At 41.5% G+C, this 12755-nt stretch overlaps 2 protein-coding genes across 3 annotated transcripts; both read left to right on the plus strand.

The window, feature by feature from the left end:
• Nucleotides 1-192: 192 nt before the first annotated feature.
• mcm7 (minichromosome maintenance complex component 7) lies at nucleotides 193-8124 on the plus strand. Of its 2 annotated transcripts, none has more exons than XM_041990912.1 (15): nucleotides 193-379; nucleotides 2601-2680; nucleotides 3098-3262; nucleotides 3368-3492; nucleotides 3574-3754; nucleotides 3835-3972; nucleotides 4065-4214; nucleotides 4300-4414; nucleotides 4521-4652; nucleotides 4783-4866; nucleotides 5129-5340; nucleotides 5438-5703; nucleotides 5820-5988; nucleotides 6901-7010; nucleotides 7504-8124. In XM_041990912.1, the coding sequence occupies exons 1-15, from the start codon at nucleotides 349-351 to the stop codon at nucleotides 7727-7729; spliced, it is 2184 nt and encodes a 727-aa protein (XP_041846846.1). In that variant the 5' UTR covers nucleotides 193-348; the 3' UTR covers nucleotides 7730-8124. The 2 variants fall into 2 exon arrangements, with proteins under 2 accessions (XP_041846846.1, XP_041846845.1); XM_041990911.1 differs by lacking the exon at nucleotides 193-379 and adding an exon at nucleotides 1932-2041.
• Nucleotides 8125-10595: 2471 nt separating this feature from the next.
• LOC121643335 (leucine-rich repeat extensin-like protein 3) lies at nucleotides 10596-12522 on the plus strand. Its single transcript, XM_041990700.1, has 3 exons — nucleotides 10596-10630; nucleotides 10728-10888; nucleotides 11320-12522. The coding sequence occupies exons 2-3, from the start codon at nucleotides 10730-10732 to the stop codon at nucleotides 12112-12114; spliced, it is 954 nt and encodes a 317-aa protein (XP_041846634.1). The 5' UTR covers nucleotides 10596-10630; nucleotides 10728-10729; the 3' UTR covers nucleotides 12115-12522.
• The last annotated feature ends 233 nt before the right edge of the window (nucleotides 12523-12755 follow it).

Here is a 12755-nt window from a genome sequence, read left to right on the forward strand (position 1 = left end):
CATATTCATCTTCCTGACATTCAGATATACATAAAATCCTATCATGACATTTCGCGCCATTCCTGACAAACCAGGTGGAAGTTTGCTTTGTCATGTGACACAATCTCCCGCAACTTTCGCGCCACAACGACATACCGCCTATCTCTGCTGAAAGACGCGCGGTGATTGGCTGTTGGGGACGTCACACTCGCGCCTCTTCTTGCTCCACGACCGGGAGAAGTGCAAGCTGTATGTGAATGAATTCTGGTCTTTGTTAGAAAATTACAATATTACGACTACTTTGTTTGTCGTCGGTATCATTCGCGTTTGGAATCAAGTTATATCACATAAAAGTCAACGTCTACAGCCATGGCTCGTAAGGATTATGCGGCAGAGAAAGGTAAAGAGTTATCTATCAGAAAATCAGCGTGGTAGCAACAGGTTGCCCAAAATGTCTAAACTTCTTGATAGACGTGTAAACTAAAGTAGTATGTGGAAACGCTAGTTATCACAGCAGCTAGCATCCGATGGTTACAAAAGTAGAAAGTCAAATAAAATAACTTTTGTTTCCTAAGCCCGTTACTTATAACATTGATATATGAAAGTACTTTTACTTTTAAGCTTTTGAATGAGACCGTAATCTTCTAACTAATGCATGCGAGCATTAATATGGTTAAACAAACAAAGGCATGAGGGACTGGTGTTCATCGTGAAGTTGCATAAAATCCTAAGCGTAGTTACTCTTAGGTAAGGACTTCAGTATTGTCTGAGCTTGTGACTACACGGTGACCCGGATGGATCCTTAAACAAAGGAGCAAGCGCCACTGTGTAAGCACATGTTTAGCATTAACTACTTTAATACGACAGTTAAACGTAATTTAGTCATATACTGTTATTCGTGGGGGGAAAGTTTGCCGTTCAATGTTAATTTTCATCCTTAATGTGTTTAGTATATCAAGCAAAGATTTACTTGATGATAAACCATTTGTAAAGTAGTACCGGTAAAGTTCGTTGTTTTTTTGGCAGTTAGCCTTTATCTAGATCTAGATTTTGTAGTGGCTACTCAGATATTAAATTGGCGTGCGTTCTGAGAGCATTTCAGACTTATGCGAGACTGCTTATTATAATAATAGATAAATAGGAAAATTAAATGTGTCCGTGTTGTATGTTATTTTTAAATAACGCGGATTGTATGTTTCGGGCATTTCGAGCTTCCCGTATCCACAAACATATTTTATTAAATACGCGAACTACTGTTGACTTCCTCTCACTACCTCTGTTAGCACGCTAGCTGGCAAGCTAGCTCTTGTACTCAGTTATAGCATGCCATTTTGTATTTAGCGCTAAACGTATTGACGGTTTCATTTTAAACAATTTCTGTACCAAACAGTATGTTTGGTACTGTATCCTGTTTTTTTTTTTTTTTTGTTTTTTCAAGCCATTGCACCGTTCCATTTATTTTGAATTTTTGGTTTATTATATTTTGGATATAAACTTTGTGTGAAACTGTCTCAACAGACCGCTTCAATAAAGCTTTTTTTTTTTTTTTTTTTAGAAAAATAACAGCCATTAGGCATCTCGGCGACTCTTGTTCAGCCCTTCACAATATTTCAAAGGGTTAGACATTATCTATCTGTTCATACTCATCTATGTTGTCTATGTGGTAATTTTGTCTTAGTTTAATTTATACGTATAAATGTTAGAATTCAGTACCGCGTTTAAGTGTTAACGTTAGAAGTTTTCCTCTCAGCGTACTATCCCTTAGAGACCTCCTCGTTAAACATTAAGTTAGCTTCGCATTGCTGCTTAGTAATTATATTCACAACAGTTGCTAGTATTGGCACCGCTGTGTGTGACGAACAAAACTCTGCTAACCTAAGCTAATGTTAGAAGATGGCTGGCCATGGTATGAAAACAGCCGGGACTGGTTTTAAGAGCGGAGGAATCGCGGAGGGATATGAGTGACGGGGCACAAAAGCCATGTGCTGCTTTGTTTACAATAACATCATCGAACAGACAAATAAAAAAACCAGAGGTTCGGATTTTTCGTTACAACGTAAAAGTAAGTCTGTTATTTTAATTATTATATCAATAGCAGTTTCCTTCCTCGTAACGCAGAATTGAATTTTGACTGTAGACTCTTTCGAGAAGTGGGGGTATATTTTACAAAAAAAAAAAAAAAAACGGGAACACCGAACTGAGCACGCCTGTTGTTGTATTTACATTGTCACCCTAAAGGTATTTGACGCGGAATGCCAATTATTTTATTTTAAAACTGTGATCAGGGGGTTTAGTTCAGCGAATTTTGCTTCATGTAGTGCAGCAGTGGCAGTTTACGCTTTACTGTAGGCAATAGTGACTCATCGAGATTACAGGATGCCATGTTACTCAACAAAGGGGGTCGTCGCAGGACAACAAATTAGCTCCCAGTATTTAGGCCCACTACAGCTGGTGGTAATCAACAACTAAAGAAAAATTAACAATTTTTTTCGACATGTACTGCAAAATAACCTAACAACAATTTCTTTGTGAATAGCTAACAATCTACACCTTGTAGCTGTAGGATCTGCCAGTTTCTGTTTTGAAAATAAATGCTAAGGGTGTTTTTGTGTGTTTTGTAGAAAAGTGCAAAAGGTTCCTGCAGGAGTTTTACACAGAGGATGACAATGGGAAGAAGGTGTTCAAGTATGGAGCACAACTTGTAAGTATAGTAAATGCATTAAAAAAAATTTCTTTCTTTGGAAACTGGTTTGGTCACTAAAATGTTTTGACATCATCAAGCTAAACTGAAAAGGAACTGACTCCAGTTTGGTCAGTGAAAGTGAGCTGACTTTTTTTATTCAGTTCTGTGATGAACAACTTTTTTTTTATTATTTTATTTTTTTTAAGTTAAGATTTAACGGCAAGTATTTGAAGCTTAAGCAGTTTCATATGTTATCTTTTATTTGAGTGAGTAGTTAATTCTTAGATTGTTTTGTCCTTTCTGTTCATTTTGAGATCTCACTCTTATAGATTTTTGTTTTGCAAATGAAAGCTAAATATTAAGATGTGTGATAACTACTCAGACGGGGAAGTGTATAAAAGTTTTCGGGGCTGGGGTGTTTGTCTGCACCTGCAGGTGGCATTGGCCCACAGGGAGCAGGTGTCCCTGTTTGTTGAGCTGGATGATGTGGCTGAAGAAGATCCTGAGCTGGTTGAGAGCATCTGTGAAAATGCCAAACGCTACACGGGCCTGTTTGCAGATGCTGTCCATGAACTGCTGCCAGAGTACAAAGAAAGAGATGTATGTGTACTTTTTATTATTATTATTATTCTGCAGGTTATCTAAAGGTGTTGCAGTTTAAATGTCTCCATTTCGTATCAGTTGATGCAGTGTTTTTGTATTTAGGTTGTGGCCAAAGATTCTCTGGATGTGTACATTGAGCACAGGCTGATGATGGAGCAAAGGGGTCGTGACCCTGCAGATACCAGAGACCCCCGTAACCAGTACCCTCCTGAGCTCATGCGAAGATTGTAAGTAGAACCGGATGGCGATTACTTAATGGTTTTATTATGTTTTGAATACTTCTCATGAATTTTGTCTTGTATCCACAGTGAGCTCTACTTTAAAACTCCCAGCACCTCCAAGCCCAAAGTGGTGCGTGACATTCGGGCTGACAGCATCGGTCATTTGGTCGCAGTTCGGGGCATAGTGACCCGTGCAACTGAGGTTAAACCAATGATGGCTGTGGCTACCTATACCTGCGACCAGTGTGGTGCTGAAACCTACCAGCCAGTAAGTTTTAATCATTCGAACGTTTATGCCTGCGGTGAGGTCATTTTACTTATTGTTTTCGTGTCTTCTGTATCCCTCAGATCCAGTCTCCTACTTTCATGCCGCTCATCATGTGTCCCAGCCAAGAGTGTGTCACCAACAAATCTGGAGGTCGACTCTACCTGCAGACCAGAGGTTCCAAATTTGTCAAGTTCCAAGAGCTGCGTATTCAGGAACATGTGAGAAACTGCTTTCTCTTGTACTTTTCACAATGTGTCAAGTAATTTAAGGGTTTTGGATTTGCTCATGAGTTTTGCCTGGTATTCTGCAGAGCGACCAAGTCCCTGTTGGCAATATTCCAAGGAGTATGACTGTGTATGCGCGTGGTGAAAACACACGTCTTGCCCAGCCAGGAGACCATGTTGCCATCACAGGAACCTTCCTCCCTCTGCTGCGTACAGGCTACAGCCAGACTGTTCAGGTACGTTCTTAGTTTTGGCCATTAATATGTAAAAAAATTTTTTCTAAAGAAATTTGTGTTAAAAATCTTTTTTTTGTTTTCTCAGGGACTTCTGTCAGAAACCTATTTGGAGGCTCACTCCATCACACTCATGAACAAGACAGAAGATGATGAGCTTGGTACCGAAGAGCTGACAGATGAGGAGCTCCGCAGCATCACAGGTTGGCATCTGTAGAGAATTTCATTTAAATGGAAATATTTGAACTAATTGTGTTTACCAATTCGTGTACATCATCCGGCAACTAAATTAGCTGTGTTCTGTTACAGAGGAAGGATTTTATGAGAAACTAGCTGGCTCCATAGCACCAGAGATTTATGGACATGAAGATGTCAAGAAAGCTCTGCTCCTGTTGCTGGTTGGAGGAGTGGAACAAGCTCCCAAAGGCATGAAAATCAGAGGTGAGCAAGACGTCATGCCACACTAAACTCAAAGTTCTGGTTAGAATTTGTTTGCTGTGATTTTTTTTTTTTCCCCTCAAAATCCCTCAGAGGGTTGTCATAACTACAGCTTTAACTCTTCTCCTTAAAGGCAACATTAATATCTGCCTGATGGGAGACCCAGGAGTCGCCAAGTCCCAGCTGCTCTCCTATATTGACCGTCTGGCTCCCCGAAGTGAGTTTGTATCTAGTTTAATATTTTATCTGGTAAGGCATCTTCTTTCCATTAGGGCTTAACAGGTAAAATATTAACTTTGGATATGCTTTTATATGTCAGCGTTTAACCACTAATTTAGAAGAAACTGATAAGATTTTCTTAAAGTGGTCAGAATTTAAATAGAACCCATTGCTTTGATAAATGTACCTAATTTGAAATAAGAAGCGGTTCATATCTTGAAATGAAAAATAAAAAAAATTTTCCCCTCTTTGGTCTTCAGGCCAGTACACAACAGGTCGGGGGTCGTCTGGTGTTGGTCTGACTGCAGCTGTGATGCGTGACCCTCTGACTGGTGAAATGACTTTGGAAGGAGGAGCCTTGGTCCTGGCTGACCTGGGCGTCTGCTGCATCGATGAGTTTGATAAGATGGCCGATGGTGACAGAACAGCCATCCATGAAGTGATGGAGCAGCAGACCATCTCCATCGCCAAGGTATGGTTGAACGACCAGAGCCCTGATCAAGATAACAAAATGAAACAAGCCTGTGTGATCACCCCTCGGCTAAGGCATTTTGGCCTCTCTCCTCCAGGCTGGCATCATGACCTCCCTCAACGCCCGCTGTTCTATTTTAGCCGCAGCCAACCCTGCTTACGGGCGCTACAATCCCCGGAAAAGCATCGAGCAGAACATTCAGCTGCCAGCTGCTCTGCTCTCTCGCTTTGACCTGCTCTGGCTCATCCAGGACAAGCCGGATGCTGATGCTGACCTGCGTCTCGCACAGCACATCACCTACGTCCACCAGCACTCCCGCCAGCCACCCACTCACTTCACACCCATTGACATGAAACTGATGAGGTTATTTTATTTATTTATTTATTATTTTTTACATTTTAAAATGCTAAGAAAAGGAATGTTGTTTTTCATGGTAAAGATGATATTGCCCTTTTAACACAAATATAAATTCCTTCCAGGCGTTACATAGCTCTGTGTAAGAAGCACCAGCCTGTTGTGCCCGAGACGCTGGCAGATTACATCACTGCTGCTTATGTGGAAATGAGAAAAGAGGCTCGAGTCAGCAAAGACACTACCTTTACCTCGGCCCGTACCCTCCTCTCCATACTCCGTCTTTCCACTGCCCTGGTGAGAGCGACACTGCAATTAACACCCTGCTGCTAGACATATTTGTTCAGCTTTGCTCATTCCAAGTCTAGAAAATTAAATGAAGCTTTATTGCGCTTTATGAGAACTTTGAAAGTTTTTGTTTTTGTTTTTTCCCCAACAGCCCATTGTGTGATAAAGTGCTTACAGTGCAGGTAGCAATGATAAGCTGGCCTACTGCAGTGTGAGCACTTCTTTCCCACACTGGACAAAGTCTTCAGATTACCATAATGTAACATTGAATAGTCCCAGTCATTTAGGAGTAGCTGCAGTGTTTACACACACCTTCTATAAATTATTGGGTGTAACTTGGTTAACCTTAATGGTCTTGCATTGTCTCTGCCTCTGGTTGTCAAAAGTGCTGTTTGTGCAGGTAGCACTCATCCACCTACTGCAAAACCAGCACTTCAGGTAAACAGGTAGGCAATGTACTGCACACAGATGTCCACAAGGGGGCAAAACAAGCATACCTGTGAGCAAACTTGTTTGAAGTGCCACCATAAGTGCACCATGGCCTATTTCTGTTTTTAGTTTGTCAATTTGATGCATTATGTCATCATAAGCAGCAGGGAGCTGCTTGGCTTTCTGATCCTGGCCAGCTTTGCAGGGTGGGCAGTCAGCCTGTGCGCGTTAGGAGCAGCTGTGCAAACCCATGCAAAACTGACCATGGCCAGTACCATCATCAGTATCTCCCAGACCACTGAGGCTATGGCGTGTGGAAAGACTAGCTGGTGTTGAGAGGCGGAGACTTGGGCAATTGCCGACTATCCCAGAGGGCATTGCACTTGTCTCGGTCTGACAGTGCCGGCACAGCGCAACCTATATCAAGATGGATCCAGAAGGAGATTAATATGAACTTGAGCTAATCACCATAATTTCTTTGCCTTTCTTCAGGCTCGGCTTCGGATGATGGACACCGTAGAGAAAGAGGACGTAAACGAGGCCATGAGACTGATGGAGATGTCAAAGGATTCGTTACAAGCAGACAAGTCAAGCACTGCAAGGTTGGTGTTTAAAACTTGATGAATGCATTCAGTCAGCTTATACTTTGTAGAACTGAAGAGACCGGATGTCATGCAACCCATATTGCCCTTTATGAGTTGCTTGTATTTCAGTTATAGTAGCTGCTTGTCGTGAAGGAAGCTGTAAAACCTCTCTGGGTTTTTATGGAGCTCTGTTCACACGGCCTCATGTTCACTGAAACGGGCAATAAGACCAGTGACGTGTTTACACTTTCTTTCTTTTTTTTCTCTCCGTGTTGCCATGTTCTGTACTCATTGCTTAAACTTTCTGGGATTATTATTTACACTTAGACTAGACAAAGTAAATATTTCTGCTTTCAAATGTAGCAAATGGGGGCTCTATATTGTGATGTCACTAATGTATTTTTATAGATTTTTATAAGTTTTACAAATTGCACATTCTTTAACTTGCACTCCATTTTTCCATTTGAAAGTCATCAAATTGCTCGTCTAAATTCAACATCCTTCTTTGCAGGACCCAACGTCCAGCCGATGTCATCTTCTCTCTGGTCCGTGAGCTCGCCACAGAGAGCGCGGCAGGTCGTGGCGGAGCTGGGGGGGTGGTGCGCATGGCTGAAGCAGAGCAGCGTTGCGTCTCTCGTGGCTTCACCCCTGCCCAGTTCCAGGAGGCTCTGGAGGAGTATGAGGAACTGAACGTGTGGCAGGTCAACCAGGCCCGCAGCCGCATTACCTTTGTCTGAGCGATCCAGGACACGTTTTTAGGCTCTCCCTTTCAGCCGGCTGTGGGCTTTCTACAGACTCATGTTAGGGTTCTTTATGTTTCTTCATCCAGCATCTTGTAACACAAGTCAGGCAGAACTCAGCTTCCTTTTAAGCGTTACTATTGTGCAAGAATTCACGCTGTTGGAGATCTAAAGCTTTTTTGTGTCTTGAGATCTCTGTGAACCGTTCATTTGTATGTAAATATGTATGTCAGAAGATGGTAAAGTGAAGTATCTTCAGTTTAGTGCTGAAAGCATCCACTTAACATTGAATATTTCTGTATATTTTATATTTTGTAGTGCATATCATGCAAGAGACGTTAATGTTGGGCTTTGTATTACAGAGTTATAATAAAAGGTTCAGTGCTATGCCATCCGATGTTCATTTTGATTCCTGTGTTCACATGAAAGGACGAAGTGCTACAATCATGTCTCAACACCTGGTATATGAAGCAGCTTTGTTGCTGTGTTCAGTTAATGCCTGTTCACAGCACTGACACACGGACTTGAAACTTGCAATTATTGTCACAGTTTGGTCTATAAAAATGGGTAAAAATGCTAATCATAACTTCTGTTTGTGTGACTGCCCAAACCCAGAAATTGGCAGTTTGTAACATAATTCTGGCATGAAGGTGGACGTGGAGCAGAAACATGTTCCTGTGTTTTATAGAGGTGCGCTGCAAACAGCAGAAAGAGCATTTACCTTAAAACTGCTACTTCTAACTTGCCACACCCTTCCATGTAAAGATAAAACAAAAAAGTACTGGATTCTGCATGGGCATGGATGGATATTAATGAGCATTAAACGAACAATTCAGGAAGGGTCACATTTTAGTTCAACAAGAGTTCAAGAAACAGAAATGTCTATAAAGCTGAACGAGACCAAAGCAAGCCTAGATGGCTGTAGGCAGGAAATTATATATATATATATATATATATATGATGCTAAATATCTGTTCAGAGTAGTGTGAAACTTGTCCTGGTTAAAAAAGTTAAAAAATGAGAGACAATCTGAAAATGACTGAATTAGAAAAGCAGCCTGAGGCAGAGCACAGGGATCAGTTAAAGCTATTTCTTCACAATCATGTTTGTAACATTTTATTTAATTAAAAATGGCTATTCACTTAAATTATGGGCCTGTTTAATCCCTATAAACCAGGGGTGCCCAAGTCCCCCTGCAACTTTCAGATGCAACCCTTCTCCAACACGCTTGAATCAGATGTCATCTGCATGTTATTCAGCTCTGCAGAGGCCTGGTAACGAGCCAGTCATTTGATTCAGGTGTGTTAGAAAAGGGTTGCATCTAAAAGTTGTGGGATGGTAGATCTCGAGGACTGAACTTGGGCACCCCTGCTATAAACGAATACATTTTTTATATGTTCAAACCCAATTATATTGATTGTATTGTGTTTGATGACTGAATGAACTAAGATTAAACCAGTAGTTGTGTACAACAAATCAAAATGGCCTCAATCCATCAGCTGAATTCACTTCCATCACGTACAAATATAAGATGATGGTCCAGCGGAAGTTGCCAGAATACTGCTGGTAACAATGATCACAAAGTGTTTAATTGTATTTTCAGTCATTTTGCTCTATGACAAACATGCTGAAGGATAATTTATTACCACATTTTAACCCGACCTGAGTGAGAGAATGATTTACTCTGCTTGTGCTGGGATGACTGTATTCAGCTGGCAAACACTCAGGAAGTAAATGACATGTACATTAAACATGAAAGCCTCCTGAAGGAATGCGGTCTAGTTTTACGCATGTCAGATTTAATAGTAAAAAAGGCAACTCTTGATAAGTTATCTTCTCTGTCACAAAGATGGTAGAAAAGCAGGTGTTGTCAGAACAAAAATAACCACTCTTAAGACGTGGACATGCTTTAAAAATCTTTATAAACGTGTGTTTAAGGTCATGAAGGTTGTCATCTGCGATTTTCTTTCTTCTTTTTTTTCCTAAAACTGCTTTCTTGGCAGGATTATGGTGTTAGTAGGCAGCATTTGTCCCAGCAGGTGATGCTTTCCTTCCAGACTTAATGGGGAGTTTCCATTTGAAGTCTTTTCTCTTTACGGCTTTGGTCTGGGGGTCTTTTTATTCTTAATTGGTGCCAAAGGCCCTACTTAAAGCAATATTAAAAGGGAGGTGGAGACAAGCATTTAGTGTCAAAATCCTATTGGACAGGAGGTGACTACAGAGCGGTTGACACAGGGATTTGTATTTAGCCCACTCAGCCCTGTTAGTCCAGAGAAGACAGCCTCATGAGAAAGGTAGGTTCACGTTAGGTTGCCTCTTGTTCACTATATTGCATTATGCAACCAGAAATGATGCTATAATATTGTTAATACAGTGATTTTTTTTTTTCAATTAGAACTGAGGACTTAAATCCACATTTTGGATTATAGGTCTTATGTTTGCAGATCTGTGAGTAGTTTTTGGAAACAGCTTCTACTTTCACAAAGAAATCTCATGTAGATGGACGAACAAGATAACCATGTGCTTTTTGTCCACACACTTTTCCTTTTTTGTAAATATACATTGTACAATCAACAAAGAATTTATAGTTTTTATTTTTCCATTTTTATCCACAAAGACTCAAAGATCACATTTCCTCCATTTGACACTAAGCTGTGTGTTATGAAACTTTTATTTATTTATTAGTGAATTTTTTCTGCCTTGCAGGAGAATAAGATGATTTCTTCATTATGCCTGCTGGGGCCACTTTGCTGTCTCATGTTTCTCCCAGGTTAGTTCTCATTCTTTAACTTTACAAATGTAAAGTGAATGTAAAAAACCAGTATTTACTAAATGTATTATTTTCTCCTCCAGGCCTCTTGGAGGCCAAATCCTTGTTGAATGCTATCAAGCAGGAAGGTAAGTGCACATCTTCAGTCTAATTTCTGTACTAAATGTCTTACTCTGCTGTACTTTGGACACTTTTTAAGGGGCAGAGCTTCTTCTTTTCCAACAGAGATGGTCCCTGTGAGTGGCGTTAGTATCGACTCAGAAACAGCAAATGACTTTCTGACTCACTCCAGACCAAAACGAAATGTGGACCCCAGGTGGTACAGAGGAAACCCCGACTTCCAGGCTTACTACAGATACTACAGCAGCATCGGGCACACTGAAGGGGTAAGAAGCACACAGACTTTAAATGCAGAGTTTTTGTCTATAGTACAAAATTGAGGCAGGAACAGAGGTGCATTTAGATTTTAGAAGACCAATTTTAATTTTTTAAATTAATTAGCAGCTATTAGAAATCATGACTGATCTCATGGTGTCTTCTCTGAGTAAGTGCTCACATGGAAGCGGAATTCAAAAGCTAAGCTGCTTCAAGGAGGTTTGAGCTTCACTGAGATTAGTTTGGTTGATTACAGGGTCCAGATTACATGAAAGTTTGACCTTTCAGTGCAGACTGCGCTGCAACATGCACAGTCCTGAAAGAATAAATATATTTAAAAGTTAGTGTTTAAAGGTCTCTTTTCTAATTGAGGGGGATTTTGTAATCTGAAAATGTTGCCCTTTGATTTAAATGTCTCAAGCTGTTATTTTACACCTCTCAGCTCTACGAGATCGACAAGCTGAGGATGCTCTACCAGCAGATGAGGTACCTTGAGCACACCTATGGCCCAAATGCCTCATATTTCCAGAATAAATTGGGAGTGCCGATGATCATGTGCGACCCGGCTACAGACAAGCGGTGCAAACATGCTCCTCCACCTCCAATGAAAGGGGTCCCAAAAGCTACAGATCTCCCAGCAACCCCTCCTCCTGCTCCTCCTCCTGCCCCTGCCATTTCCCAGGCTGATGTGCTGTTTCTGTGCAACAACAAGGACCCCCTCTGCAAGCCTCACATTGTCTACCTTCCCACTGGCTCTGTCCCTGTGCTCTGCGACCCTCGTTACCACCCTCACTGCACACCCCAGAAGGCCCCTCCACCTGCAGTTGTAGTTAAGCATTCTCCTCCTCCTCCGCCAAAGAAGTCCCCCCCACCTCCTCCAGTCCTTGTCAAGAAGTCTCCCCCGGCCCCCATCCGCATCTTCAAGGGCATGGAGTACGACTGTGACCCCTACTGGGACCCAGACTGCCTGATCGACCACCCACCCAGACCTGTGAAGGGAAAGATTGTGGGTCCTCCACCTCCACCTCCTCCCACTGAGGAAGAGGAAGCAGAACCTGTAGAGGAGCCAGCACCCCCTGCTCCCAAAGAGAAGAAACTAACTGTCTATCCTCACCCTTACTACTACCCTTACCCTTATGACCCCAGAGATGAGTTGTATGACCCGGCTCGCTTCCAGTACCCACATCCGGCTGACTCTGCTGACCCTGCCGACGAGCCCGCAGAGGAGAGCCAGTGAAACACCCAGGAGGCGTTAAAGGTGTCAGACTTTGACTCAAAACAACCATCCAGGCTGCAAAAGGTCACTACAATTGAAAACAATGTGTAGAAGAGCATTGACAAGTCGTGTTTAATCTGACATTATTCTGTTTTTACCACTGTCAGTAAATAAAAAATTATCTTTCAGTAAACACAACCATTTATTGCAAACAAATTTTAAATGATAAAACAAAAATAAATAAAAAAAAATATGTTTTTCTTCAGTTAATGGGTTTGAACTCTGCATTTATGTTTTATGAAAAGGTCCAAGAGATATATAAAAAAGTATTTCCTCCATGTGCCATATGGAAGGTAAAAACAGACCTGTAAAGTACTGGCCCACAGGTGGGGGATCATTATGTCTGGCTCTGCTGTGTATTTAATATCACAATAAATGCTGACTTCTGTTATACACTTCAGACTCTTTAGTTCTCTACCACCCCCCCTTTTTTTCCTGCAACATGTGCCCATCTGTCCAAAAAGCCATCAAACAGCAGGAACATGACTTCAAAAGACAAGTTAACTGCAAACACTCTCAGCTCCTGACAATAAACCTGCAGCTCCACGCAGCAAACTTTCATGAGCTTATTTAAAAAGTGCAGGGTTGACATCGCTCTCTGC

The sequence above is a fragment of the Melanotaenia boesemani genome, chromosome 7 (genome assembly GCF_017639745.1).
Source record: "Melanotaenia boesemani isolate fMelBoe1 chromosome 7, fMelBoe1.pri, whole genome shotgun sequence".
In the NCBI taxonomy this organism is placed as follows: Eukaryota; Metazoa; Chordata; class Actinopteri; order Atheriniformes; family Melanotaeniidae; genus Melanotaenia; species Melanotaenia boesemani.

Coding starts and splice junctions, on each gene's coding strand:
- mcm7 (XM_041990911.1), top strand. CDS start 1,960: ATGTGCTGCTTTGTTTACAATAACATCATCGAACAGACAAATAAAAAA. Junction 2,681..3,097: donor TCAAGTATGGAGCACAACTT/GTAAGTATAGTA, acceptor CTGCACCTGCAG/GTGGCATTGGCCCACAGGGA. Junction 3,755..3,834: donor GTGCTGAAACCTACCAGCCA/GTAAGTTTTAAT, acceptor TGTATCCCTCAG/ATCCAGTCTCCTACTTTCAT.
- LOC121643335 (XM_041990700.1), top strand. CDS start 10,730: ATGGTCCCTGTGAGTGGCGTTAGTATCGACTCAGAAACAGCAAATGAC. Junction 10,889..11,319: donor GCATCGGGCACACTGAAGGG/GTAAGAAGCACA, acceptor TACACCTCTCAG/CTCTACGAGATCGACAAGCT.